We start from the raw sequence: 27089 nt of genomic DNA on the forward strand, positions 1-27089 counted from the left end.
TCGATTTTTTCGAGTGTACCATTCAGACGATACAAATTCCCTGTGTGTAGAATTATGGGACTACTGATCAGAAGTTGAGTCTTTGCACTGCCAAGCTGCCTCTGCCTGGCCCCTAGAGCAAGACCCATAACCCTCAATTGCTCAGTTGAATATAAAATGAGATGAACGTAAGTCACATTGGAAAAGAGCGTCAGCTAAATACTGTAAATGAATGCCATGTCTGGCACCATCTTTAAACACAAGCAATTCATGTCTGAAAAAATTAGAGATAAAAAACAGAAATGTGATTTACTAAAGCAAGAGGACATGTACAAATTCATAATACATATGACCAATACAATGAATACAAAAAGCATTTAAATAAATATACAATATATGGCCAAAAGTATGTGGACACCCTTCCTACCTATTGTGTTCAGGTGTTTCAGCTCCACTCGCTGCATAACAGGAAGCATAATATGAATCACATAGACGTACAGTCTCCGTAGACATACATCAGCGGTAGAATGGGACATGCTGAAGAGCTCAGTGACTATTTTTAACCTGCCACTGTCATACCTCTGCCACCAGTCATTTCATGAAATTTCTGCCTTGCTAGATCTGCCTAGTCATCTGTAAGTGCTGTTGTTGTGAAAGCTTCTAAGAGCAACAACAGCTCAATCACGCAAACTCACATAGTGAGGTCACTTAGGTCTGAAGCACATGTGACATAGAAGCACATATACATACTGAAGCATGTAAAAATGAATATCATTCACTGTTGAGCTCCAGCCCGCCTCTGGAAGCACAAGAACTGTGTGTCAGGAGCTGAAATGGGTTTCCACTGCCAAGCAGCTGCACACAAGCCTAAGATCACTATGCACAAGGGAGTGATGTGAAACACACCGCAAATCAGGAGCAATGAAACATATTGTCTGGAGTGGTGAATCATGCTTCACTACCTAGAGGTCTGATGGAAGAATCCAGGTTTGGTGGAAGACATTAAAAAGTCGCGTTAATGCTACAGCATACCAAAGTGTTTTAGACAGTTGTATACTTACTATACAAAATTGGGCCCCAGACTGACAGTGTCTCCGTGCTTAGAGAGTTTGTTCTACATTTATATTCTACGTTTACAGCATTTAGCAGAGGCCCTTATCCAGAGTGACTAACAGTTTTATCTCATTTTATACAACTGAGCAATTGAAGGTTAAAGGCTTTGCTCAGGGGCCCAGCGATGGCAGCTTGGTGGACCTGGGATTGGAACTCACAACCTTCCGATCAGTCCAAAACTTTAACCATTTGGTTTAACGAGTCATGACCTCAACCCCAGAGAACACCTTTGGGTTGAATTGGTGTGTGTATTGAAAACCAGGCATTCTCTTCTGACATCAGTGTTCTCGCAGACAACTAATTCCTGCAGACACACTCAAATCGTCTTGACAGCCTTCCCATAAGAGTGGAGTCTGTTATAGTTGCAATTGTAATGATTACATTGATATACAGGAATTTGGTTTGATTTATCAATTTGGTTTGATTTATACAAACATAAAATAGCACTTAAACCAGCCCGTTAATGTTTTTATGCTAATCTTTTAATGTTGCATTTTATATATGTATTTATTGTTGCATATCCTGTGCAGGACATAAAGCTGTGTTCTGTAATTGAGGAAATAAAACTTTTTTGTGTGCACAGGATGATGTAGGTGCACAAGATTTGATTTAGATTATAAAACATGTGCCACAACACTTTAGAATGCCATAATGTGTTTCCATTAAACTGTTAAGACAGTGGATTATTTGTGACTGCAGCAAGATTTTGAATAAGTAACACGAAGGGGTCATGATCGAGTTGGGAAAGAAGACAAGTAGAAATACCAGCTGTTTCCTTATGATCAGATAAGTGATTCACCCTGCCATGCATAACACCTGTGGCCCAATGTGTCTGGAGAGAGACAGATAAAGAGAGAGGGAGAGGGAGAGAGAGGAGAGAGAATGTTCCCACCATCCCTCATTTATATCTCCTCCTTGCCCTTGTCGTCACCCCGTCACCCCTCATTATCTAGTAGCAGTCAAGGCCAGAGGCAACAGGTGGCAGGTGTGCCAGCAGGACGTGTTATTGAATTAGTGGAGGATCACTTTAGGAAATGACTGTGATGGTCAATACCTTCATAACCGATGCTGGATCATTTTCGTGATCAGTAGTTACCTATCCTCCTGACGTTCAGCTCAAAGGTCAGAGACAGAAAATGATTGCTAGTCGACCAGTCCTGTTGTCCAAGCCTCATTTCCCTTGTTTTTATGTCATGACATCAGGTCAACTTACTGTAAGTATTAAGACAAATTATGGTTATGTTGATATCAGGCATCTAGTCTACTCTAGCCACAGAAGTAGCATCATTCTTAGTGTTGTTTCTTTATGACAGACCTTTTATCTACTAATTAGCATATTTAGCATTTTTCCCTCGCTATGTGTACAAGATCACTGAGTTTAAAGAGGTGAAAACAAAATGATCACAAGTTGTCCTAGACCTCTATGCACAATGCTACAAACGCTTGTGCTTATAGGAGCCGTCTAAAACAAACTTGGCAAATCACCGTCTGCTGATCGTTTAGCGACTTTCCAAACAAAGATCGTTAGCTTTTTATCAAACGAGGGGCAATAAAAGGTGGAACATTTGAAAGCACGTGTTTTATTGCTGTGTTTCCGTGATGAGAACGTTGTCCTTTTTGGATTGAATAAACACTTATTTCAAAACATGTTCTAAGGCTTTTGAATTTTACTCAGTGGAGGGTTAAAATCGAATACATGTATGGCTCTTCTCTTAGTACATACTGATTTAACCTTGAATGGACAACTTAATTTAATCATTGATTTTGTAAGAAAGAGCTCGGCTGCACTGGAGAAAAGCAACTCACAGCCAAGATAAACATCAAACATTTTATTTTATGATGTTCAACCCTCAGTTCAGATACATAGCTTTTATGTCCAACGTTTAAAAGCCGTTTCCCTTTAAAATTGATTCCACCTTAGTATGAGGAAATGCAGTTAAACAAATGGGTTTGCTTTGATCAATACTGCATGATGATAAACATGTTTAAATGGGAGAGCATGTTTAAATGGGAGAATTGGAGCTCCACCGGCCAAATCACAGCTAACCATCAAAAGAAGAAATCAGGCTGAAAACTTTTGATTAATTAGTACTGCAAAAGTGTAATAGTAGGCAGCCAGAGTAAAGCTCATTTTAAACGCAAAGCACTACATGGTTTAAACACCAATGCGCAATCCGATTATGAATGATTATGAATATGATATGTGGGCAGTTTTAAACTAGCTGGAAGCTGCACAAAATCGATCAAAATCTTACCTTTATTTTTTTGCCACATGCCTTTATCAGCATTACCTCTAGAAAAGCACCAACCCTGTGATTTCACTATAAATCCCCTCTTAGACTAGATCTGTCATTAGGAGGTTCCTGAGCCTTGTTGTCATAGAAATAGTAGCCAAACCAATATAGAATAGAAATTCCAACTAGGTAACGCAGCAACAAGAAATCGGCCACGTTCCCTGTGTGCATTTGTGTGTCAGTGTGTCTGTGTTTTTAGGTAAGTGTGTTTGTAGGCACGCAGCGTCCAATTGTATTTAAAAAAATGTTTTATTGAAATTACACTGAAATAAACAACAAGGAAAGGTAAAATATTAAGGATAAAGTCATGAATAATTGTATGAACAATGTCAAATAATAAGCATGGTATATGTTTGTAGAATATATTTGTGGTATACAGTATGTGGGGGTGTGCGTGTGTGTGTGTGGGTGTGTGTGGGTGTGGGTGTGTGTGTCTCAATCACCCAATAATCAGAGTCTGGAAGAGGGTAAACAGAGTAGATCCAGAGGAATGGAATGTACCATCAGATTAAAAGTTGCTGACAGATCATTCAAAGCTGAATAGAAGAATAAAAGCTAAAGACTACTAGAGATGGCATGATGATGGTTGAGATACAAAACCTTGAGTATCAGCTGATGCAACTACATACTGAATCTTGTATTTACACTCTAACACAAACCTCACTTATAATGTAAAAAATATAAATCATTAAATAAAAAAATCATTAAAATCATTACTAATAAAAGAAACAAATGTCAAATTGCTATATGTAAACAGCTCTAAATCCAATTGACATTTGTTACAGGATCTGATACGCCATAAGTTTTTACCAATAGCTGATATTTTTTTTGTTTTTTTTTCCAGGAATAAAAAGGCAATGCCTGTTATTATTTATAGTGGCTTAGTTAGCAATGGGTATAGTCTCAGATTTTCAGCATTCAGCCTGTATCATGACATACGTCATTAAAAGCTGATATACTGTAAGGTGGAGTAAAATCAGTATACACAGTAGCTCATGGTTAATAACATCAATAGTCAAAAGTCACTACTGGTTTTAGGGATAAAAGCAAAAGTGCATTGCATTACCTTCGCATAAAAAGTTCCAGAACTTAAAGAGTATTAATGATCGTGGTTATAAGAGAAGGCATGTGTAAGGTAGATATGCTTTGACAAGGAGGACGGCAATAGGGAAGTATTTGGGAAATATTCCAAATGGCCAAATGCATGTGGACTACTGACCGTCACACCAACATGTGTCACAAAGTAGGAAGCACACGGTTCTATAGGATGTCTTCGTATGCTGTAGCATTCAGAGTTCCCTCCATAGTGACATAGTTTGCCCAAGTTGGACTGAAAGAACTTCGGAGTTATGGGAGTTATGGCAAGGTAGATAACTGACATGAATTTATGTAGTTAAACCTGCAGGAACCTCCAGGCAACTGTGAAGAAACTGTTTTGATGTGCTTTAGTGTTTTATTTCTGGAAGAAACAACCCTCAATAATGGATAGCCTTATTCTTTGGAGCACTAAGAAATCAGTCACAGTGGCAGCACAGTGGGGATCCATGTCAGCAGGGGAGCAAAGCCAAACAACTGGAATGTATGGTGTTCATTTATCCTTGAGCGTGAACAAACAAAAAGTGCATGAAAATCCAGAACCGCAGGCCGCAGCACAACCTGGGCAGCCTGGGCATCTGTAGTTTACAGTATGTCTGCTCTACAGAGAGAAACAGTTCAATAAGCTCCACAGAAAAAGCACACAGGTATTCAGAAAACACATATACCTGAAATTCATTAGGCACATTATACCCACTGACATATTGACTGTAGATGGTTCTGTATATCCTTAGACTATTGTCAGGGTAGTCAAATACATACCAAATACATACTCTTGTGCTGTTGTCAGGTGGTAATTGGTTTGGTCACCAGGGTGTTTGTGTAAATTGCATAGGAATCATATGCTTAATAGCCATGAACTGACTGTCATGATCGTTGAGTGAACGTGTGTTCAATAAAGTGACTACAATAAACTCTGAAGGAGTTCTTGGGTATTATGAACAAGCTGTGTTATCACTGATCTGTGATTTGGTGCTGAGAAGAAGATGAAACGATAAAATGGGACAAAAAGCAATAATAACCTTAACAAATCATGTGTATAGTGTTGTGTTGGCTAAGGAAAGTTATTCACAAAGAAAAACTGCTGTTAGAGTGGTTGAAAAGATTCTTGTTAGAAATAGAGGATATTATTTTATCAGTGATTAGAAAGAGCAAGCTTTATCGATTTCAGTATAATCATTGGATTAAAGCAGAGATGAGATTTGAGGATGGAGGGACAATTTTAACATCTAACACGCATGAATGGGCATTTTGGCCAGAGAGCAAAACTAGTCTTGACTTACTGGCCACATTGTTTCTTCTCCATAGCAGCAATGGACAAAGAAGTTGACAACAAACTGTCCACTTTGACTCAATTCCTAGTTACCGGATACTGTACATCAGCAAGATAATGCAATGTACTGTACAACATCTCAGCTAAGGATGTGGCAAATCTGGTAATACTTAAATCATACAAATTTCCACTGAGAAATCAGTAGACAGACTGCACCTAAACTCTATTGATGATTAGATCATAAAAGTCTAGATAGTGTAATGTCATCAAGGCTAGAGGAGAACCCACAAAATTCTTCTAAGCCACTCATAACTGAGCAGTCAGCTTTATTATTGTGTTTGCATAAATATTTTGTCATTGTGAAAGAAAGGTTTGAGCAGTTCTTCCTGACAGTGTGATGGATAATTAACTCAGGCTCAGAGTTAACTTCCTAAAGTCCTTCAGCCCAGAAATCAATCAAAGCTAAGTCTGTAAGGTAAGTCAATGGTTTAAATGCACTTATATTGAATGACAATTTGAATAAGAAGGCTTCTGGTACTCAGGTGCATATACAGGTGTTTTTGATAAAACATGACCTACGACTACAGTATAAATGCTCAGTAAACCCAAAAAATAGATATATTTTAATGAAGTCTACAGTAATTTAAACCTTACTGGTAATGTAGGGCTTTCCGTTAATTTTGATTGCTCAGTTGTATAAAAATGAGATAAAATATAAGTCGCTCTGGATAAGGGTGTAAATGTAAATGTAGTAACAGTGTTATAATCGAACTTGTCCTAACAACGGAGCCTGTTTCATACATCACGATCAAGGATCATTTAACCAAGACTTTTGGTAACTGTGTGTTTCTATAGACAGCTAAAAGTCAAATATATCATATTGAACATTCAAATATGGATTCTCACAATCATATGTGCAAATATGCCGGAAATCCAAATGATGAAATTTGTTTTGACAACACTGTCAATTTTACATCGTAATTAACCACATATAGGCTTTAAATGTCATCGATTATCTATTTTTGCATAGCCTCTAATTGCCTGTCACAAGTGGAATACGGAGGATGGCATTAGTTCCTAATCAGCGAGCAGTGACAGCAAAGCCTCTGATAACACTTTCCATCAGTTATCAGATTCTCTCATTAGTTCCTTCTTGCCAGAACGGAGTAACGTAATCTATATATTCAGTGTGCATATATTGGTCATATCTCAGAGATCAGCTATCTCAGTGTGATGCTAGTCATTTGTGGATGGCTTGTATGACATATATACAGAACTGAGCATTTAATCATTTCCTCCAAGGATTGATAGCTGTCAAGAAGCAGTGAAGACACAGCTAGTAGATAGGAATTGGTTATGAATGAGGAAGAAAATAAATGTTTAGTTCTCTCGTGTCTCAGAGCTGTGTTTACATCAATTCAGAGAGATCCCTTCACACTTCCAGTCTGTTTAGGCTGACGGTCACGCTAGCTCATTAAATCATTTCCCTGGCCTTATCAAAGTATTGGCAATGCGCTGAAGGTGTTCTTTCAACACTGCGACTGCTCGTCACACTGTGCAGCTTGGGCATACCTAACTGCATCATTAAGCCTTTGTTCATCACACTGCCTTTGCAACCTAATGTTTAAATGACCTACGATTGAGCCAGCAGTAATGGTGTGAAAACAGATGAGCCCACAGATGAGCAAGTTATGTGTGCACATGAAGGAATGATTGTCCAGCATGCACCCACACATCTGTCACATCTGTGTGAGAGCGGTCATTATTAACAGCCAAGAAGCGAATCGTAATGTGATATAAGTGTTAGTCTGTAGGAGTGGAAGACGAAAGTTGTCACCGTACTTGCAACGTTTCTTCAGTGCAACGAATAATGCGGACTTAAGAAAAGCATATTCTTGGCCCACACAATCTCATATACTGCTTAAACGGATGTTCCGAACTTGGAGTGGCTATATTAATATTGCTGTGTGAAATTAGTAAAGTTTTAGCACTGTTGCTGCCTCAGGGAGGGAGGCTTATCAAATGGAAACAGGAGAGAAGAGAGAGAGAGAGAGAGAGAAAGAGAGCGAGTGCATCCCACTCATATGGACTGAATGAGAGGAAACCCATTCTTGACAGAGTGCCAACATATATTTTTACTGTGTTTGTGTTTAGAAATAGCGATGATGCTAGACCACGCAAGGTCAGTCGAGCATGCCACTGTCTGAATTTTGTGGGATATGCCCTTACAGTACTGTTGTCTTTTAATTGGAAAGTGCCATCATCCCTTTTTATCGATGCCTTTACAGATTCCTCAGCGAAAATCAGATGAGGATTCATTAAGTCTTTCAGCTACATTTGTGTTTCTTGTTCCTCAGCTGGACAACGTTGATGAGCAGGCAGCACAGATCCGCAGAGAATTGGATGGGAGACTGCAACTCACCGACAGAATCGCCAGAGTATGTCGATCGTACTTCCAGTCGTACTACTGCCGTGGTTTCAGAGTTACACGACACACTCACTATCCACTTTATTAGGAACACCTGTACACATGCAGATTCATGTACTGTAGTTAGCCAATCAGTCATTCGTGTGGCTACAGCACAGTGTATAAAAACTCACCTGAACTGGACACTGAAGATCAGAAACAGTTCAGGGGATGTTTTTACTCCCACATCATCTGTCTTTTTGTTGATTTTCGATGAGCCTGTACTTTCTATAGTCCCCGATTTCCATCTGCCTCAAGCTGTGACATGAATTCTGTGATGCTTTACTATGGCTGTACTGTACCCTGCATTTCTTTGAGTTACTGTAGACTTCAAGGGGTTTATGCACACAGAACTGATGCTCACGGGATTTTTTTCTTAGCATTCTGTATCAACTCTATAGATTATTGTGACTGAAAATCCTATGAGATAAGCGTTCTCTGAAATATTCAATCCAGCCTGACTTATACCAACAACCATGCCATAGTCAAAGTCACTGAGGTGAGATGTGAACATCTAGCTAAAGTTCTCGACCTTTAACGCCATGATTTTATGCTTTATTGCATTTTTATTACATTATTATTATTCTGTCATGATTGACAGATGTACTTGTGCAGGTGTACAGGTTTTCCTAATAGAGTGGCATGTGAATGTATGTGTTTATTCGTGACTGAAATAGGCATTTTCACTTGTGTCATGTTTCAGTTCTAAAGAATGTCTCAAAACGGATCTCAAAACACAAACTGATCCATATCTGGGAATATTTACAAGGAACTATAGATTTTTTTGGACAAATATGGGAAATATATTTTGTCATTTATCATCCCATCTCTTATTATTTTTTAACACGTTTCCTGGATATATTTGGTAGGAAAGGAAGTTCCCTAAGTTTATATCTAAGGACATGGAGCTGATGTATGTGGAGGAACTGAGGTCGTCAATCAACTTGCTGATGGCAAACCTGGAGAGCCTTCCTGTAGCCAAAGACTTGAAGCCCAAAATCAAGCCAAAACTCACTCCTATGAACAGCTTTTTGGATATCGGAGATGAGAACGATCTGCCACTCTCCAAATCAGATGTAGTGCTGTCATTCACCCTGGAGGTAAGTGAGTCCCCTACTCTGTCCCTACATGTACTTCTGTGCATCTTTAGATTTCTGCCAGAGGAACACAATTATGTGGGCTGGTCGATTGATTCGGGTGTTTTTATGTACATTTGCTTCTGCCAGTTTTTCATATTAAATCATGCAGGCATAATTGAGTCCAAATGGCTTTTTCAGTGCATGCAGCATGCAAAGTCTGCCACCAGCAGTCAACTTGATAGCTATTACAAGAAGGTTAATTACCTGACACTGTCTGCATAATGAGGTTTACACACAGATAAGCTGATATTTCTTATAGAAGACACCCCATGGGATCCTGGCCAACTGTACATTTATTTATCTACATGCTAAGGAGCCAGCTAAAGAGCTCAGCTCTATATTTTTACATCTCTATTTTACCGGATATAGAGGATTAGGGTTATTACGGAATACTGGATTTTGGTTTAATAAGCTATCTAAAGCAGTTTTTGTCAATCAGTGGTCCGCAGACCCCTTGTGGTCTGTGGCATTATTACAGGGTTTGTTCAAAGTCTGAGTTTCCTGACACTGAATGGTCATAAAATGTACTTTAAATACATTTTATGACCATTCAGTGTCAGGAAACTCAGACTTACAACTCTACACTTGATTTAGATAGAAAGATATTAGATATTAATCTAATACCTGTGTATTATATACATTATATATAAACAGTTAGGAACAGTTAGAATATGTTGGGGTCCATGGCTAAAAATGGTTGGGAACAGCTGATCTATGGGTCCTGAAATCCTTACTCTTTTCTACTGTTTGTTTTGTATATACAGTACATATATGTCATTCAGCATGTGTATATACAGTCTGAGGTGTCACTTACATCTTTTGCTTTCTTTGCAGATTGTGATCATAGAGGTACAGGGGCTAAAGTCAGTGGCCCCTAACAGAATTGTGTATTGTACCATGGAAGTAGAAGGAGGAGAGAAACTTCAGACAGACCAAGCTGAGGCCTCCAGACCCCAGTGAGTACCGATATTAAAAGCCTAAGATATAGATCAGGGCTCGTCAACTGGTCGCCCAACGGTTGAGACATGGACACAGACTGAATCTTGTACTGCAGCAGAATAGTTCAGTGATTTAAAAAAGTGATCATAGTTCAGTGACTTTAAACATGAACCAGTGCAGGTTCTGTAGCAGTCTCTTGTGGCTAGCACATACAGTATATGTATATAAACTATTTAACTAAAGCTATCTTATTAGAGCAGATGCTAGCTACAATGCCAGAGACATCAGGTCAGAGTTTTGATAGACATTTCGATAGATAAACTTTCATACATTTTTCATTTTATTTGCCCTCTTTGGTTTGATTAAAAATGTATGACCTGTCGTATTTTGTTGCTGACAGCTATATAAATGTATTATGTCAGAGACATGTTCATGCACGGTGCACTCAGGAAGATGGTGGCAGTCTGCCTAAACAGCAGGAACATGCTTTGTACACTACATGCTTCTGGCAAAGTAAAGAAGCTTTATTCTTTAATTCCACATAGTTCCTTAATTGTCCAATATTTCAGTTCATGCCGACTGCAATGTAATTATTTAGATCTCTTGGGAAGCAGTGACTGAATTTTTTTAAAGCCTTTTTGGGATCAGAATCAGAGTCATTGTCTTGTAAAAAAGTGGAGCCAGCGTCTGCACAATAATTCTGGAGACCTCAGAACCAGAGAGAGACTGCACAATTGATGGGTGCGCATGTTATTACCAGATACGGTTAAGATGGTGCATCAGCAGCTCACAATGGCAAGTACTGTGTTATTACTAAATAAATAAAATGTTGAACTGTAATAATATCATTTTCACAGCTATATTGAATATAACATTGATAAATAAGATACTAGAAGTTTTGAGTCGTGAAAGACAGAGCTACTATTTAGCTACCTATGTGATATTATTCGTCATTTTAATCTAAGTAATGTAAGTACATTGCTCCAAAAAAGAAATAAGGGACCACTTAATCGTGGTTAAAAGTAGCACCTGATGTTTTACCTGTTTGGTGCTACTGAATGTGACAACAGGTCCACTAGCATGAGGTAGTACAGTACATGCACCCCGGTCAGATTTTACAGGTTGTCCATCCACATCCATCTGTGACATTGTCCCCCAGCTCAGTTTTAGTGCACGGAGCAGATATCAGGAGACGGGTCATTACACAAAGGAGAGCTGGACAGGGCCATAGCAGGGCAACAACCCAGTATCAGGACAGGTAACTGTGAGGAGGAACAGGAGAAATACAATGCCAGAGCCTTAGAAAATGGCCTTCAACAGCTTACATCCAAACTGTCAGAAACAGGCTCCCTGACATCCTGTAGTGGGACCTGTGCTGACAGCTCCACACTGTGTGGCTTGATTGGCATTTGCCTGAGAACCCCAGATCTGACAGGTCTGCCATTGGTGCCCATGTTCTCCTCAAGGATGTTGAGCAGGTTCAAACCAAGCACATGTGACAAACCTGACAAAGAGTTTAGAGACACCTTGAGGATCCATGATGGTATACTGCTTGCAACATCATACAGTATGACCACCAGTGATGGTCTGGGGAATTATATCCTTAGATGGTCACACAGGCTTTTACATGTTAGCCATTGATACCCAAACTGCTGTTGGGAAATGGGATGAAATCCTCAGAGCTATTGTCATGCAACAGGAGGAACCCAGGGCACACTGCACCAGCATTAGGTGTAGTGTGTGTGTGCAGTTTTTGGATGCTGAAGGCATTGATGCCATTGACTGGCATCCATTTGAGAGATTCCAATTAAAAACCTCATGGACATGGATGAATCAACGCATCTGAAGATGGTAAGTAGCACCACCTACTGACCAGGTTCTCAGTGATGTTCTGATCCAGGTCTGGGAGGAGATCCCCAAAGACTCCATCTCATCAGGAGCATGCCCAGATGTTGTCAGGCATGTAAACAGGCACGAGGGGCGAGACGTGGTACCGAATTGTATTATGAGTTGCTGTTCTGAAATTCATGCACACTGGATTATATAATATATTTTACTGTTTTTTTGTTTTGTTTTGTTTTTTTTTGTTTTTTGTTTTTTTTTTTTGGTTCATTCTGATTTTTGGAGTGATTTTGAATCCAGCCATTTTGTTTTCAGTGCATTAGACAATGTATATAAGTAAAGATTTTCAACTTGAATATTTTATTAAGAGCCAGTATGTGTGTTTCCTTCATTTTTGTCAGTGTTATGCATATTCATGAGCTTGACTGTCATGGCTTAAATATCAGTCACTTCATCAACCATGCCCTTTTCTTTATCGGTGATTGATTCCTATAAAACGCACTAACATGAGAATGGGTGGGGTTACAATTGTACTGCAGCCAGCCACTAGAGGGCCTCAGAGAGACTTTTAAACTCATATCACAATGTCCACCCTTATATTTAATATACTATTATATAATTGTTGGGAACTCCTATAAATATGCTTTCCACATCTTTGCTTTACCTTCAGAGTTAACAGAAATCAGACATATTTATAATGTGATAAAAACCATGGCCATGAGGTGTCTGAAATTCTGCATTAAATTCTTTTTACTAAAAGAGACTGAGTATATGAATGTGTATTGAGTGCCGTGGACTGCACTGTGACGAAAAGCCACTTTTCTGTAGGGATGAAAAGAGACGTGAAAAGCTTTTAGCCTCAACCATGTCTGAGAAACCCTCATTTCATCTGTTATGTGCTTAACCCCAAGTTTATAGTTGTTCCTTCTGCCACTGCATAAGAACCTGCTTCTGGTTCTTGAAGCCGGAAAATTTGATTAGCTGGTAAGATGAAAAATTCCTCAAGCCGCGACAAGTGCCGCTGCTCATGATATTTGGCTAAATGCAGGCTGCCCTTTGCACATGTCATCTAGAGCCCTGGATGGATCGATTTCTCAGTTCAATTTCATTTAACTTCCCATTTAGCCTCATTTATCATCAAGCTGAGTGTGGGAATAAGAAATTACTCATGTTTGGGGGAAACACAATAATGCAAAAAACAAAGAGTTGGATGCATCTCTTAACCTTTACTAGAGAAGCTGGGCTTGAGTGTGGTGATTTATCCCATGCTTTGCTGTGTGCCTGCGAGATTGCGTCTCTTTTGTCATGCTGAGACGAGAACCGAGTGGCGCTCTCTTCCAGTGTGCACTCGAAATCGAAACTCCTTGAATAATAGAATTAACTTGAGGCTGTGTCAACGTCCTGCCTTTATGATATGATTGCACTGTGATTATTGAGCTTTCAGCTGCTTAATCCTGACCCTTTGGATAATTACACTGAGCTTACATCACATGCAGACGGCAAACGGTTCACTGTGATTTATTACGGCAAATACATCCACGAACTCTGAGTGCGGCATTATTTTAATTATAATACGTGCACACTATTATTGAGGCTCTTTCACACTTTTAAATGTCCATACAATTAATGATGAAAATTTAAATTTACCATTTTGCGGTGGATATTTTTTTTTACACTGCACACATTTCTGTCCTGTCTGCATTTCTCATATGGCTCCTGAACCGACTGTAGCAGCATGTCTTGTATCTGAATTTAACTGTATTTATGTGTAGACAGTATACTGTAGTGTTCCACTTAGATGTCTTCAGTGTTCATCTCATTTTAGTAATAATTTCCAGTCTGCTTTAGTCTTAATTACGTGACTGAAGTCAAATTTAATTTACAAAAAAAAAATACACACAGTCTTTCAGGTCTTGTATTGCAGAACACAGGTGTGGAGCTTAATTGAATAGAAAAGGACCAAAGGAAGTGTGTGTGTGTGTGTGTGTCTGAACTATTCAGTGCTATTAGTGGTGATCGGTTGCCTTAGCAACCAGTGGGTTTAAAAATGACAGCTCTGTAGGTTGAGTTCATTTAAAGTCTCCACATTAGAGATCTTTAGAGACTTTAAATATCTATAAAACATATAATCACATAGTGCTCTTAAAACAGCTGCGTTATTGTATAGAAAATGTAAATCTATCTATGTTTGTATTATATTAATCTTTATATTAACTTTTTGTATTATGTTTATGTTCTATAAAGCTGCTTTGAGACAATGTCAATTGTTAAAAATAAAAATAAATAAATAAATTAGAATCTTTTTCTCTGAAACGAATACAAAACCCTACAGCTGTAGTAAAATAACCAACAGTGCGGTAAGATGCAGGGACAGAGTTGTTGTTTTTACCTGTAACTGCACAGCATACCGCTGAGTGCTTCATTGCTCTCATAGAACACCAGCTTGCTCATGATTACCCAGTTTTCTGTGGAAATGAACAGCACCATTTTTAACATTTATTTAATTCACTTTTATCAATTTTCCTTTATTTCACTCTTGCAGATGTTTGAAGCATAAAAACCCACTGAAAGCTTGTAACCACAGTTTAATGTAGATTATGATTGAAAATAAATTAGACAGTATATACAAAGATATACGCAGCTCTTTTCTATACTATGAATTTATATATATTTATGTCAGCATGGGAAAAATATGCACAAATATATAAGAAATGTTTATCGTCTCGTGTGACGGATTTGTAATAACGATTAGATCGCTAGATATAATGGGATTAGTAATGAAAATTTGAGAGCAAACAGGACTTGAGTTCTGCATCTGCTAGATCTAGCACCTGTTATTAGCGGCTCACTTTTACAGTTTTTTCCTGTAACTGCACACTGCAGTGTTTTATTATTATTATTATTATTATTATAGAACAACAGCTTGCTCATGATTTCCCAGTTTTCTGCGTAAATGAATGGCACCGTTTTTAACAGTTCTTTAGCAGCAATAAACAGTCAATAACTCACCAACACGCACTTCTTCTCTCTCTCTCTCTCTTTCTCATTCTCTCTCGCTCTCTTTCTCTTTCTCGCTTTCTTTTAGCGAGAGCAATGACATGAAAACAATATTTTATGATGAGTGAAATAGTATATAACTCTGATTTTATTTTAAAGCAGGTACTGCTGTGAGAGCCAAGCTGTTACTGAAAATGAAATCATTCCCTTCTCACCGTTAGATATGAGAACGCAAAAGCAAGCATAAATAATCCCTATTTTGTTTGTAGTCTCATGACGGGGTTTTAATGCCTCTGCTGCTGGGTTTGTGATTTGAGTTGTCTGTCCATCGGTCCATCCTAGATTCTTGTTAGTGCCGTATCTCAGGAACAGCTGGTCTAATGTTTCTATATGGAATCATCGTTATAACCGTCAGACGAACCTTTGCTTCTACGTATCTTGAATCTTTCATTATTTCATTTATTTTTAAGGGTATTTAAGGCTTACGCATTAGATATAAGAAGAACTATGACTTACTGGCAGCAGAAGCATCCCTAGACTTTTCTTTTGAATACTCTATACTCTTTATTCACTTTGTAAAAAGAAAATGTCAATACAGAAATATCAAAACAAGGTCAAAACCTTTTCAGGGGACAAGAAGAGTGGTACCAGTAAGGCAAGTGATTTTATTCCGTATAGTTTGACCAGATGTCCAAATAAATGACTGCTGACACTCCACCAATCATTAATCAGCGCTCAGGTACAGGTTCTTTTTTACCGACACCATATGAGCACTTGTTCATGAATACCTGATGTTGTGTTTGTCTGCAGATGGGGCACACAAGGAGACTTTACAACAACCCACCCGCTACCAGTGGTCAAAGTGAAACTGTTTACTGAGAGTACAGGTGTCCTGGCTTTGGAGGACAAAGAGCTGGGCAGGGTAAGACTCATCCATCAGGTTCAGTTAGAGAAGAGGGTGATCCAGTCCTGCAGAGTTAAACTGGTTACCTCAGTTAACACACCTGAGTCAGTTTGTAGTAAAGTCTTCCCCAGCTGTATTTTGTGTATGGAGTCTCGGTTGAGCTGTGGATTGAGTATGACACTTATGATTTAGAGGATGCATCCCATCCGGCGTTCTCTGTAGCACCCCATGTGCTGCTTCATGTCCTTTATATTCTTGTATATGATTGAAGCATAAAAATCCAATTTTGGTTGTGCAACCTGCACCTAGCTTCTATGCTTTGATACTCATTTTATAATAAAATGGAGAGAATACATACCAACTGTTCAGTGTCCCATGTCACAGATTTGTAATTACAATTAGGGCACTCGATATAATGGTGAAGATTTGTGACTTCTCCTTCTACTACATCCAGCTCGTTGTATTAGCGCTCTGCACTCTCTTTATGACAAAAGCATTTTGCAACTTCACTGAGGGGAGAAAAGAGAGCTAACTTTACTCTGTCATGTCCTGCTGAAGATCTTAAATCGGTTAATAATGTAAATGAACACAACAACAGGAGATAAACAAACAAAGTAGCTGAAATAAAAAATAACATCAACTAATAAAGTAACAGCAATTCATTTCCTACATTTGGATGTGGATGTTAACTTCTCATCCCATATCACATAAACTACTAGTTGTTGGCCAAGTTTATCATGCTTGTGTGTGTGTGTGCGCACGTGTGTGTGCGCGCGTGTGTGTGTGTGCGTGCGTGTGTGTGCGTGTGTGCGTGCGTGTGTGCGTGCGTGTGTGCGTGCGTGTGTGCGTGCGTGTGTGCGTGCGTGTGCGTGTGTGTGTGCGTGTGTGTGTGTGTGTGCTTCATGAAAGAAAGCTAGGCTCCCAGGGTAACAGATGGAGACTCCCATTAGAGACCCTCAATATGCATCTGCTCCTCTTTTATCTACTTTGTCCTCTCTTTAGTGAATCTCTGTGTTCTTTTTTTTTCCTCCTGTCTTTATTATTCACCTCACAATCCATATTTTGGCCCTTTTATCAACTTTTAAACATGCTTAAGTCAAGGTTGTTCTTTTCCTTATGTTTCCTCTTTCTAACCAGGTGGTACTGAACCCTACAACAAATGGGCCCAAAAGCGCAGAACTGCATAAGATGGTTATCCCCAAAAACAGCCAGGATTCAGACCTGAAGATTAAACTGGCTGTGCGTATGGACAAACCTCCAAACATGAAGCACAGTGGGTATGTCATCCTCTTAATGAGAACAGTGATGGAAGTAATCAGTTACTTGGAGCTATTGTGCGCTGGACTTTACTAGAGACGAATAAATGTTACAATTTATTTACAATTTAATGTTATAGATATTTTGGATCATTTAAATCCCCAAACTGGCCAACAAGGAAAATTGAAAACTGACTATCCAACCACCCAATTGTAGTCTGTCTTTTCAGAATACTGTGATACTGTGAAAACCTTTTCCAGTTCATGTGGCTTTCCTAGAAGTGCTTCTACTGTGCTTATACTGTGGCATAAAGAAAAAACATTTTTGGGGCATGTTGCCTAGTTGTTGCTTTGTCCAATATTTGTGAAAAAGTTTATATCGCTTCTATTTGATTTGGTTCTTTTTTCCACACGAGGGCAGCAGAACTTCTCTGTGATCAGTATAGTCACATACTTTGTTTTTAGTATCTCTCCTGTCATTTTAGAAGCGTGTTATAAGATGTATATGATATATAATCACACTGGCAAAAGAAATAATACTGACTAAAAAAACTAAAACGCCTGTTTGTTCAGGAGCTCTTTGTTTATTTGTAAAGGATTCATTAAAACCCACTGCATGGAAAGGAATACATGGAAATGCAAAACTGAAGAAGAAACTGAAGTCACCTTCTAAAGGTCCAGCATCACTGAGCCACAATAAAGTGTCGTCAAAGTGCTCATATTGCTTCTGTTGGTTAATCAGTGACAAACATAATGCAATAATGTTGCTCTCACTTCTTCTTACTAAGACCTACCAAACTGCTAATAAATAGTCATAGGAGCAGATGAAGGCAGTTCCCCTGGCCATCATATTGCAGGGCTATTGTAAAGGGTGAGACAGGCAGGCCTTTGCCATCAGCCTGTTAATTATGGAGGCGCTCCAGTCGGCTCTCACTATAGAGCTGCTCCCTGAGAGACCTGTGCTAATTAGCAGAAGCCTCTTCAATCTGTCATTACCTTTTTATATCTGACCCCACAAGTGGTTTTAAAGCCATCTCGGACCTTCACTTCTGAGGATATTCACATTTGTACGCAGAGCATACAAACGAACACATATTTTGCAATGGCATATCTCGACTCTAGTAAGTGTAGGTCTTAAGGTGAACATTTCAGGTATTAACGTATGGTTTTTTTTATATTGATATTGGTTTGTTTGACAGGACAAAAATACTGCTGTATATAAAAACGTATGTGATTGCCATCCATAAATCTTAAAAAAAAAACAAAAAAAAAAACATTTTTTGCTGTAAGTATAGCAACCAATAGACAGACATTGATCTGTCACCTGTTTCCCTGAACTCGTGACACATTTATAAAGCACATGAAAAGGCTGCCTGCTGCTGGGCAGTGTGTGCAAAAACTCTACAGCTGCACTTGACTCGTGCTAGATGTTATTTTCTTTTATGCAATAGCTCAAAAAAGCCCGATTGCTACCAATGCCATTTCAGGTCCTTCACGAGGCTTGAGATCTACATAAATGATTGACTTTTTTTTTTTTTTCCTTTTGCTGCCACTATATCATTTTAGATATGTAGCAGGCAGATTGACAGTTACAGCTTTACTCTGGGTCACTAAATGCTAACTTGCACACATGCACGCACACCTGAGGACTTACATAAAGGAAAAAAAAGAGGTGCATTGAAAAGGGATTTTCAGGTTGAATGCCCCCTATTAAAAGCAGCCATCTGTTGAGCAGTGAAGAGACTGAAGAACTATTGAGTTTGGCAGCACGACCCCTCCACAGCTTAGAACGGGAGACTTGCCAGCTTCAGGCTTCTCTCGCTTTTGTTTGTCTGTCTGTCTGTTTCTCTCCCTCCATCACTCTCTCAGGCTCACTCACAAGGTTTTTCTCTTTTTCCACTCATTTCTTTCTAATAGCTATGCCATTTTATCTGTCAATAAAGAGGAGAAAGCGCATAGATCAGGACTTTATCTCTGGAAGAAATGTCCATACCTTACTTTTAATGGAATGTGGAGGCATGACTGCTTGAGAATTCTCACTAGACAGAAATTCCTAAGACCAGAAAAGACCATTATATTTATTCTTTGCATTTATTTTTATCCCCTTCTTGTATTTGAGTTATTAACACATTACACTTCCAGAAACCGGTGCAATGATGATTATTTTTATTACAGCTTCGATTGAGCTGGTTTTGTTTCAAATAATGTAACAAGGGTTTTATTGAGTAAATAGTTCAGTAAAAAAAAAAAAATAATAATAATAAATCAGTAAATAAATCAGACAGGATTTCTCACACACTGATCAGCTGTAGTGATGTGGTTTGTCCACTTGATGGCGCTGAAGGCATGTATATATATTAGCTGTACATCTTGAGCCCTTTGACACTTTTTCCACATGGAAGAATTTGGATGTGCTTTTGTGTGATATTGCTTTGCCACCCTAACCCACTCTGTAGTAGTTTGCCATAGCTTAATAACAAATCTCTTAAAACAATCCATAAAACGATAGTTACTTCATTGTATCACTAGTTTTTTTAATTTAACCGGTGTGAGCCGAGCCACCAAGCACAGATCTTTAGCCCATTTCTGCTTGCTCTAATTAGACCTCATGTCTGTTTACTTGTTTTTTTCTACAACGCCTGATTTTGTCGTTTTTCTAAGAAACGGTTTGACTTAATGGCAGAACTAAGCGAAGTGCTATAACAGGTACAGGTGCAGATGGACTTCTCAGCCATCATGGCTCCATACTGATAACACCTCAATAGGTCCATGACTGTATAAAAGAGTTGAACCGAAAATCATTTTTTACAAGTGGATGCATTCTTTTTTCACTGGACTTTCTTTCCTTCTCCAACCTCAAGTGTCCTTTACAAGTCATCTCTTGCAATGAAATTCTTTCATTTCACTAAAGCCTTTAAAATCTCTGTATTTATATCACTAAAACGTTAAAGTTTTTTTTTTTCTCAATTCCAAATTGTATGGTTTAAGTTCATATATACACTACGTATCTTTTTTTTTTTTTTTTTGGTCTCCAGGTACCTCTATGCATTAGGGCAGAGGGTGTGGAAACGATGGAAGAGACGATACTGTGTTCTTGTTCAGGTAAGTGCACGATGAAGCGAGTAAAAGTCTTTAAAATGTATTTATTCAGCATATCAGTAAAGACACCATCAGTGCAGTTTTCTATTTTGTGTTTTCTAAAATGGATTTTTAAACGTTCTCTTTATTTCTTTTTGAATAAGACGACTTTGTCAATGAACGTTGCTGCCTATTTCAGGTCAGCCAGTACACTTTCGCCATGTGCAGCTACAGAGAGAAAAAATCCGAGCCACATGAACTGATGCAGCTGGATGGATATACAGTAGATTATTCTGATCCACAGCCTGGTGAGCTTGTACTTCTCTCATCTTTAACTTTAAACAGAGTATAAACACTGATTGCTTCCATATTCTAGCATAATGAGTCTGTAAATAAGTACTCATTCTAATTACAGTGTCTGGTTCTAATTAAAGTTTAATTAAATCCGCCTGTGAAACATTACAGTTTGGATAATTTGATAATTTGACTGTTCTCGATGTCTATGCACCGTCCTTTTTTTATGCTTGCTGTATTACAGATTTTTTGGGCTAAATTCCAGTATCTTAAAAATTTTAAATACTGTATCTACTATTTTATTGCTCTTAAACGAAATAAACACTTTTTGGAGAGAAACAGAACATTTTGGACAAATGTGCTCGATAATACAACACACAAAGAGGAGAAACTTGGTCATATTGTCGACAATACAATATCATCAGATTGCAGGATTTCTCCTCTGCAGTGGTGAGACACGTAACATTAATGAAATCTCCATTGCCATTACTGGTTCTTGTTATGGCAGGAATGAATTGAGGAAACACTATTTTTGCTCATTGTTTAATACTTAATAAACCATAGGTACTATACTGTATATGGCATAACATTAAAACCATTGATATCTGACATAAATAACTGAATATCCTGACACAATGACACCCGTCAAGTGGTGAGATTTATGATCTGCTTGGCAGCAAGTGAACAGTCCGTTCTTGAAGTTGATGTGAAGCAGGAAAAACTGGCAACGAATCTGAGTGACTTTGACAAATTGTGATGGTTAGACTTCTCTAAAACAAAAGGTCTTTAACGGTGTGCCTGATGTGCAGTGGTTAGAACCATGTGCGTGGAAAACAACGGCTAGCCATTCTGGTCTGATCCCACCGAAGAGCTACAGTTAATGCTAGCTATGATAGAAAGGGCAGATAACTACAGACCAGGCAGAGTTTCCATGCTGCCCCCTGACCACTTCTGAAAACACTTTCAATGAGCACTTTCATGGAGCAATACAAGAAGGTGGCCTAGATTCATGAATCATGTTTTCTTTTACATCATGTGGATGGTCGGGTGCGTGTGCGTCACTCAGCTGGGGAAGAGATGGCACCAGGACACGCTATGAGAAGAAGGCAAACCGGCAGTGTGTGACGCTCTGGGTGATGTTCTGCTGGGAAACCTTAGGTCCTGACATTCACATGAATGCACTGCTTGGCAAAGATTCTCTTAAAAAAGTGATTTTTAATCCCACTGTGCTTTTGCTGATAAAATAAAGGTTGAATAAAAACGTATTTTACATTGACACGTACCACCTACATAAACATTGTTGTGGATCAAGTACAACCCTTCATGCCGCGGTATTCCCTAAGGGTAGAGGAATCTTCCATTAGAATTATGCACCATGTGACACTGCAAACATTGTTCAGGAAAGATTTGAGGAACAGTCAAAGAGTTCGAGGTGGTCAACTGGCCTCCAAATACCCTAAATCTCATTGTGATGGCGTATTTGTGGCATGTGCTGGACAAACAACTCTGATTGAAGGTGTAGGCCTTTTCGATGCTGCTGAGCTCACCAGTGCATTCCTTCTTTTTAAGAACATACCAAATTGATTTGTCCATTCCTAAAGTTTCTGCTGTCTCTATAGGTCTGTTTAGCCTTGTCAGCTTAATGTTGTCCTCCTTCACAAACACAAATTCAACACCTAGAATCAACTCCAGACCTTTTATTTCCTGGAACAGGCCAGACTTAACCATGAAACTGCTTATCAGTCAAGTGTCTAAACACATTTCAGCACGTGAAAATGAAGGGACGAGATAATAAATGGCTATAATTGCTAAAGGGTTGAAGAAAAACTTGAATAAATGCAGATAGTCGCTTCACTTCAATCGTGTCTAGTTTCACGCCTTATAGCGTGTACACTTATTGTGCTGCTTTCTGTACATTGTCACCACTTTAATCACTCAGCTTACTTTAATAACTATACAGTGTGGAACTTGTTGGACACTCAGCACTCGGTGGGTAATTGTGCAATTGTCTTAAACTGTGCAAACTATGTAGACAATGCAAATTTGGGTTGCTGTGAAATTCCATTGCATATTGTAAAATGTCTTATTTTAAAACACGGTGTGTTGAATTTGACAGTATGTGCAATTCCCTTTGTGTCATGCATTGCGAAAATTCAGTTTGAACATTAAGTGCAATGTAAATGACTCTGTTCCTGTATGTTTCACAGTCGGATTTATCCACCTCCGACAAATATTACTGACACGACGTTATAAGTTCAAGTATTTTGTAGACATCATGTAGACTAAGTGGTTAAAAAGAAAAACAGTATGAAAGACAGTTTAGTTCCATTCTCATCTGAATAATCAGAACCTTTTGGAAAGGAAAAGAATCCTTTAAAAACGTCCACACCCTCAACAGCCAAAAACATGGATGAAGTTTACCTTGTCCAAAATTTGAAATGCTTCCTTAGGCAATGTTTGTCCTTCGTTTTGGAAGAAAGACTTATAAACTGATTAACTTAGCAAGGCTGTACGTCTGTATTTATCTTTTAAATGCATTATTCATTTTTCCTTGAGTAGCACAAAGTAAATATAAACCTTGTAGAGTTTTTTCAGATTTTTGAAGATGCTGACCAGGATTCCTTCAGCCCTAATGAGTAAATATGTTTTCTAGGTCTTCAGGGAGGCCAAGCCTTTTTTAGCGCAGTCAGAGAAGGGGATTTGGTGGTTTTCGCCACGAATGATGAACAGGATCGGTCGCTGTGGGTTCAGGCGATGTACCGTGCCACAGGCCAGTCCTACAAACCAGTACCTCCTGCTCAGAACCAGCAGCACAACTGCAGAGGGGGGAATATCCAGAAAGATGCCCCTGCTTCATTACTCAGTAGGTTATAACCTCTTTAACACGTGTGACATTTATCTCCTAATGAGTTCACATTTACTCTCTGATTCCTTATTCACACTAATGTAGCTCGTCTATATCCTAAAAGCCCTTTTTACGTTCAACTAATGATTTGAGGATTTTTCAGAATTTGTGAGTTTAGGTCAATTCTGCCAATCACTTAATACAACTTCCATAAACTGCTATAGTTTTCTACTAAAAAACTTTTATTATTATTTTTTTTTATAGCTTTTCTGATAAAGACCAGAACAGTCCTTTTCATAGTTAAGTGTTGGTCAACATTTTGCTTGCACTTTATTTGAACTTCCTCTTAGTTTTGTCACCAAAACAAGCAGAGACGTCAACTGTATCCAATGCTGACTGAAATTTTGGACAGTTGTCAGAATAAAATAAAACACTTTGTGACTTACAGTGACTTTTTAGGCATGTGAGGACGAGCGCTCCACTTTCAAAGATTCTCAAATCTTCAAGGCCCTCCTCCTTCTTGTTTCGCACATCATGCTGGACCTCATACAATTTTTTTTTCCTTCTGCAATCGTTTGTATCACTTTATGCAAGCCAAAGAGTTTTTTTTTTTTTTTCCTGTTTTAATTTTCAGTCACATGAATTTGAACATGGTTTGAACATCGAAGGCCAGTGCAGTGCGGTTCCCTGATGGAATTTACATACAAGGATAAAGTCAGTTTTAAAAGATGGCCGATGTTTTGATATTCTTAGATCAGATGTTGTAGGCTTGTTGCATATTAGCAGATTTTTTTCTCTTTGAGAAGCCTACACCTTACGCACACTTATATAGCATGCATATAAATAGGCCTCTATACAGTAAATGTTGAAATATGATGAACGATCATGCCGACACTTCTTGAAGTTCCTTTCCTGAGACTTACTTTTTTCTTTTTCTCTGAAATATTACCTGTATTATTGTTGTGTCTGAGACCGTTCATCACTGTCAGTGGTGTCCATTTGCTTTAGTCTCCTAGGTGACCAGTGTGGACCTCTCATCTCATGGCACAGATGAGCCACAGAGTTTAGGATTACATTTCACGATGTGCGTATGTGTACGTGTCCATATAGGCCATATTATCCCAGTAGAGCGCAGCCGTCCTGTCTGTCCACATCTGTCTGTCAAAGTCGAGCTGCTCTGGCTGAAGTGACGTGCGGGGCCGTACCTGTGATTTCAGTTCTACTCTGTGTTAATATCTGTCATGAAGCTCATGTCCACCTTGGTGGCTCACGTCACATGAATGTGACCGCCGCCATGAAGACAGAAACGGGAGCCGGTTTCTCTTTGCTGTACTGGGCATCATGCCTCCGCTCTTCAGCTCTGATTAGAGACGACGGCCCCCGTCCTCCTCCTCCTCTCCTTGTCTACAGATAATAGCTGTAAGTTAAGGTTGACACAGATCAATATGATTCTTCAGTCGAACTGAATCTGTCAGGCTCGCGCCTCTCAGATCAATACGAAGCTTCCCTATTCTCTATTACTGCATTGAATCTATATCTCCTTTTGTCTCCGTTCTTTAATCTCTTCCTTGTTTTCTTTCTGCCCCCTGCCCAACAATCGTTTCTGTCCCCGTTTTCCACCAAATGACACGAAGCAGTTGATGCGCCGATAATAATGAAAGTAATATGACCTATATCGGAATTAAAGCGAGTGGGACAATGGAGAGGCGGACCCTTTTTCTGGGCCAGGACAGAAGTGTTTGCGAGTCAATTGGAGAATTGCACTTGTTGTCTAGTGTTGTTTTGGTCAGGGGGGGACTAACAGATGCCCACAGCGCTTCTGGGCACATACACAGCGCTTTTCTCTGTCCATACAAGCATCCACAAAGTCATCGGCATGCCAAAAATGGCAGCGTTAATAAAAGCGATCACTAATGCCCGGCTCACAAAGGTGCCGCTGGCCATGCAGGCGTCTGAAGATGTGTCTCAAAAGCCTTGGTCTTTTGTGGGTGTTGTGGAGTGAAGACCTCACTCCGCATATGCACACTCTTAGACTGCCGGCAGCAAGTGTTAGGCTTTTGATGGGTCTCCCATTAGCCGGTTTTCAGGATGCATGTGACAAATGCAGTGAAAGGAGTGGAAATGAACTTGGGCACACTTTTAGTGCTCCCTCCTCCTTTTTTTTTTTTTTAAAAAAAAAAAAAAAACTCCCACAGCCTTACACACACATACACACATACTCTGCCCTGACCCCAAACCCTTCACATCGCCCATGTGTGTCATTTTCTTTCTTCGCTGTAAAGCGCTTGTCATCTGCTTGTTCTTTATTTATGAAAAGTGAGTGCAAATTGGCATGTGTAGAGACAGATGGTAATCACTCACACGCTCTCTCATGCAAACGAACATATTTATCAAACCTACACAAAGGTGTAATGCCTCATTCAAGGTTGAGATTCAGGCCAACTGTATCTGAGGTCCGTGCGGTTTTAAGCTGCCACGACCGTGCGGTTCAGGCCGTCTTGTTCTTTTCCTGGTGCCACAGTTAAGCTCACGAGAGAAGAATAATCAAAAAAGTGGTGGAAATTCATTGCGTGTTTCTGCCTTTGAAAATGAATTGCGGTCATAGTTCACTCAGCCGAAGGATTCCTTGTTAGCGTGTGCATCGTTTTTATCAGCTGCGTTGTAGAAAATCACATTGTGCTCAAGTAGGGGACTGCTGTCAGATGATGGGCCCCACATGTCTGAGGAGGGCTGTACTGTATGTGTCAAATGTTTACTGCTGAAGCAGGAAAACTGGCTCTCACAGAGTAGCTTTGGCCAAAAGAAGTGACATGCAAATAAAGGGAGACAGTGATGCCAATGCAACCAAAGACAGATTTGTGTTCTTTACAGAGCATTCTAAAGTGTGAGCTCTGTTTTTTGCTCCTGCCCATATAGACCAGTTGTAAAATACACAGAAATCAGTTGCACCGCTACACATACTGTACTAGAGCTGGAGAAAGCATGACAAGCCTGTTACTCATTGGAAATTAATTACATATATGTTTTGAAATGATGTATTTTGTTACCTTTGTTTTTTTTTATATCAGTAGCTACATTTTATTTGCTCGTACAAATCACGTTTGTCGGTCTGAGGTTTGTCAAGTTGTTGGTTTTTATGCAGGCTGAAATGAGTGTATTTTTGTGGCTCAGGTTTGGAGAGGGCAGGAGTCGAGGAGCTCATCTCTGCTGTTCCCTGCAGCTTCGATCACGCCAGCCTCTTCCAAATGCTGCAGAAACACACACTCCTCCACCGCATGAACGACTCTTTCTCCTGCCTGGTGAGCTCAACATATCTGTTTGTTTGTGTTTGTGTTGTTTGGATGTGAGTGAAGAGTGGGAGCTGTGTACACAAAACCCTGCTAGGAGGATTTCAAGCTTTGAATTATATTGAATTTAAAGTGAGTTTATTTTTCTTTGGAGCATAATGTAGAGATCCAGGTCTTTTCATATAGTAAATCCACCGATATGCAAAGGACAAGGAAGAGAATGGGGGCGAGTCAAAGACTAAATCGGCAGTAGTACATGCTGAAATGATGTCTCATATAGGATCTGA

At 39.2% G+C, this 27089-nt stretch overlaps 1 protein-coding gene across 3 annotated transcripts in view; it reads left to right on the top strand.

The window, feature by feature from the left end:
• The window catches only part of cadps2 (Ca++-dependent secretion activator 2), a 112839-nt gene that overhangs the window by 45738 nt on the left and 40012 nt on the right, over window positions 1-27089 (top strand). For all 3 annotated transcript variants that reach the window (XM_060887565.1, XM_060887563.1, XM_060887564.1), the window contains exons 4-12: window positions 8112-8192; window positions 9091-9321; window positions 10195-10316; window positions 15949-16060; window positions 17180-17319; window positions 20334-20400; window positions 20576-20684; window positions 23324-23533; window positions 26687-26814. In XM_060887565.1, the coding sequence (XP_060743548.1) occupies window positions 8112-8192; window positions 9091-9321; window positions 10195-10316; window positions 15949-16060; window positions 17180-17319; window positions 20334-20400; window positions 20576-20684; window positions 23324-23533; window positions 26687-26814 (1200 nt within the window). The remainder of the gene's footprint in view (window positions 1-8111; window positions 8193-9090; window positions 9322-10194; window positions 10317-15948; window positions 16061-17179; window positions 17320-20333; window positions 20401-20575; window positions 20685-23323; window positions 23534-26686; window positions 26815-27089) is intronic.

The sequence above is a fragment of the Tachysurus vachellii genome, chromosome 14, assembly GCF_030014155.1.
Source record: "Tachysurus vachellii isolate PV-2020 chromosome 14, HZAU_Pvac_v1, whole genome shotgun sequence".
NCBI classification, from domain to species: domain Eukaryota; kingdom Metazoa; phylum Chordata; class Actinopteri; order Siluriformes; family Bagridae; genus Tachysurus; species Tachysurus vachellii.